The sequence below is a fragment of the Propithecus coquereli genome, unplaced genomic scaffold (genome assembly GCF_000956105.1).
Source record: "Propithecus coquereli isolate 6110/MARCELLA unplaced genomic scaffold, Pcoq_1.0 Scaffold357, whole genome shotgun sequence".
Taxonomy (NCBI): domain Eukaryota; kingdom Metazoa; phylum Chordata; class Mammalia; order Primates; family Indriidae; genus Propithecus; species Propithecus coquereli.
The window spans coordinates 1,329,079-1,330,616 of NW_012149252.1; the positions used below are offsets into that span (position 1 = coordinate 1,329,079).

The 1,538-nt window shown below is 33.6% G+C and overlaps 1 protein-coding gene across 1 annotated transcript in view; it reads left to right on the top strand.

The window, feature by feature from the left end:
* Positions 1-1,538, top strand: part of ABCA12 (ATP-binding cassette, sub-family A (ABC1), member 12) — a 203,578-nt gene that overhangs the window by 88,491 nt on the left and 113,549 nt on the right. Inside the window, 2 exon segments of the mRNA XM_012651460.1 lie at positions 178-296; positions 1,360-1,466. Of these exon segments, the coding sequence (XP_012506914.1) occupies positions 178-296; positions 1,360-1,466 (226 nt within the window).

Below are 1,538 nucleotides of genomic sequence, written 5' to 3' on the forward strand. Positions count from 1 at the left end.
TGAAGTCTGGTAAGTTGATACCTCCCATTTTGTTTTTATTGCCTAGAATTGTTTTTGCTATGCAGGGTCTTCTCTGGTTCCATATAAAGCGTAAAACTAATTTTTCTACATCTGTGAAGAATGATGTTGGTATTTTAATAGGGATTGCATTGAATATATTCTTTTCTAATTCTATAGGCTCCTGATCCTGGAAAACTTTGAAGACGCACTCTTAAATATATCAGCAAATAGTCCTTATGTTCCCTACTTGGCATGTGTGAGAAATGTGACTGACAATTTGGCCAGGGGATCACCAGGTAATGATCTTCTCAATTGTCGGAACACTGCCCGTGGTTTCTAATTCTGTCCTAAAGTAGTAAGTCTTTTAAGACATTCGCTTACAAAAGAAAGAAAATTTTTAAAATCTTAGTTTCCATATACATCAGTTTCAATTTGGTGATTTGATGAATGAAGGGAATATCTAATCATATTATTATATTATTCTGTTGCTGCTGCCAGTCCCACCTGGTTACCTGGACAAACTTTAATATCTTACTATAATGGCCGTATAATGGATAATGTGTTGATGACCACCTGGACAAACTTTCCAAGTGTTCAGAGTCATTAGAGGATCACATAACCCTTCACAATAATTTCTATGCTCGTAATAATCTCAGTTGTTAAAAAATAATGAAGAATGTTAATACAGAGTTCTAAAAGCAGTTGTAAATGACATCAACAAAGGCATCTTTGTGGCAGACTATTTTTACTTCCTATTCTCACGCACCTTTTATTTTCAATTTTCTGCCTACATGGGCAACTGCAAAGATTGTATTTAATCAAATGTTTTGTTTCTTTTCATAAGAAGAAATATCTATTTTCTCATCCTTTCTAGGAGACACACATTCCTTTGTCCTATACCACAGTAGTTTGTTGAGAGTTAATGGCAGGCAAATAGCACAACAAATATTTAAACCTGGTCTTTGTTCACCAGGCCTGAATTAATCAGGTTGGAAGGGCATTTTTACATCACAGGGATGATACAACCTATTCTCCCCAAAACACTTCAACTGAATAGTATGTCCAAAAGTCAGAAATAAAAGCATATTCAGTTCACAAAGAGCCAAAACTGTGCAGTACCTCTGCTAGAAATATTTTTATCTCTAAGCAGAATATCTATGAATATTTTAAAAATAATGAACTCTATTGTCCCCATGGTTCAAATAAAGGTTAAACTTTTACTCGTCTTATATTTATATTGAACTAAGCTGTTATCATAGAAAAAATTTAGTAATAAATCAGGATAGAGGTGTCTTTCAAATGGATTTCCTAAATGACCTTGCCATTCACATAAAGTAACTCTTCTCCCCTCCTTTACAGAAAATATAAGACTCCTTCAGTCCACAATAAGATTTAGAAAATCTTTTCTTCGAAATGGTTCCTATGAGGATTACTTCCCTCCAGTTCCTGAAGTCTTAAAATCAAAAGTAAGCCATGAAAGAAAAAAATAAACCTCAGTACTTCCTATAATATTTTGGCAAGATATACTTTTAGTTTAA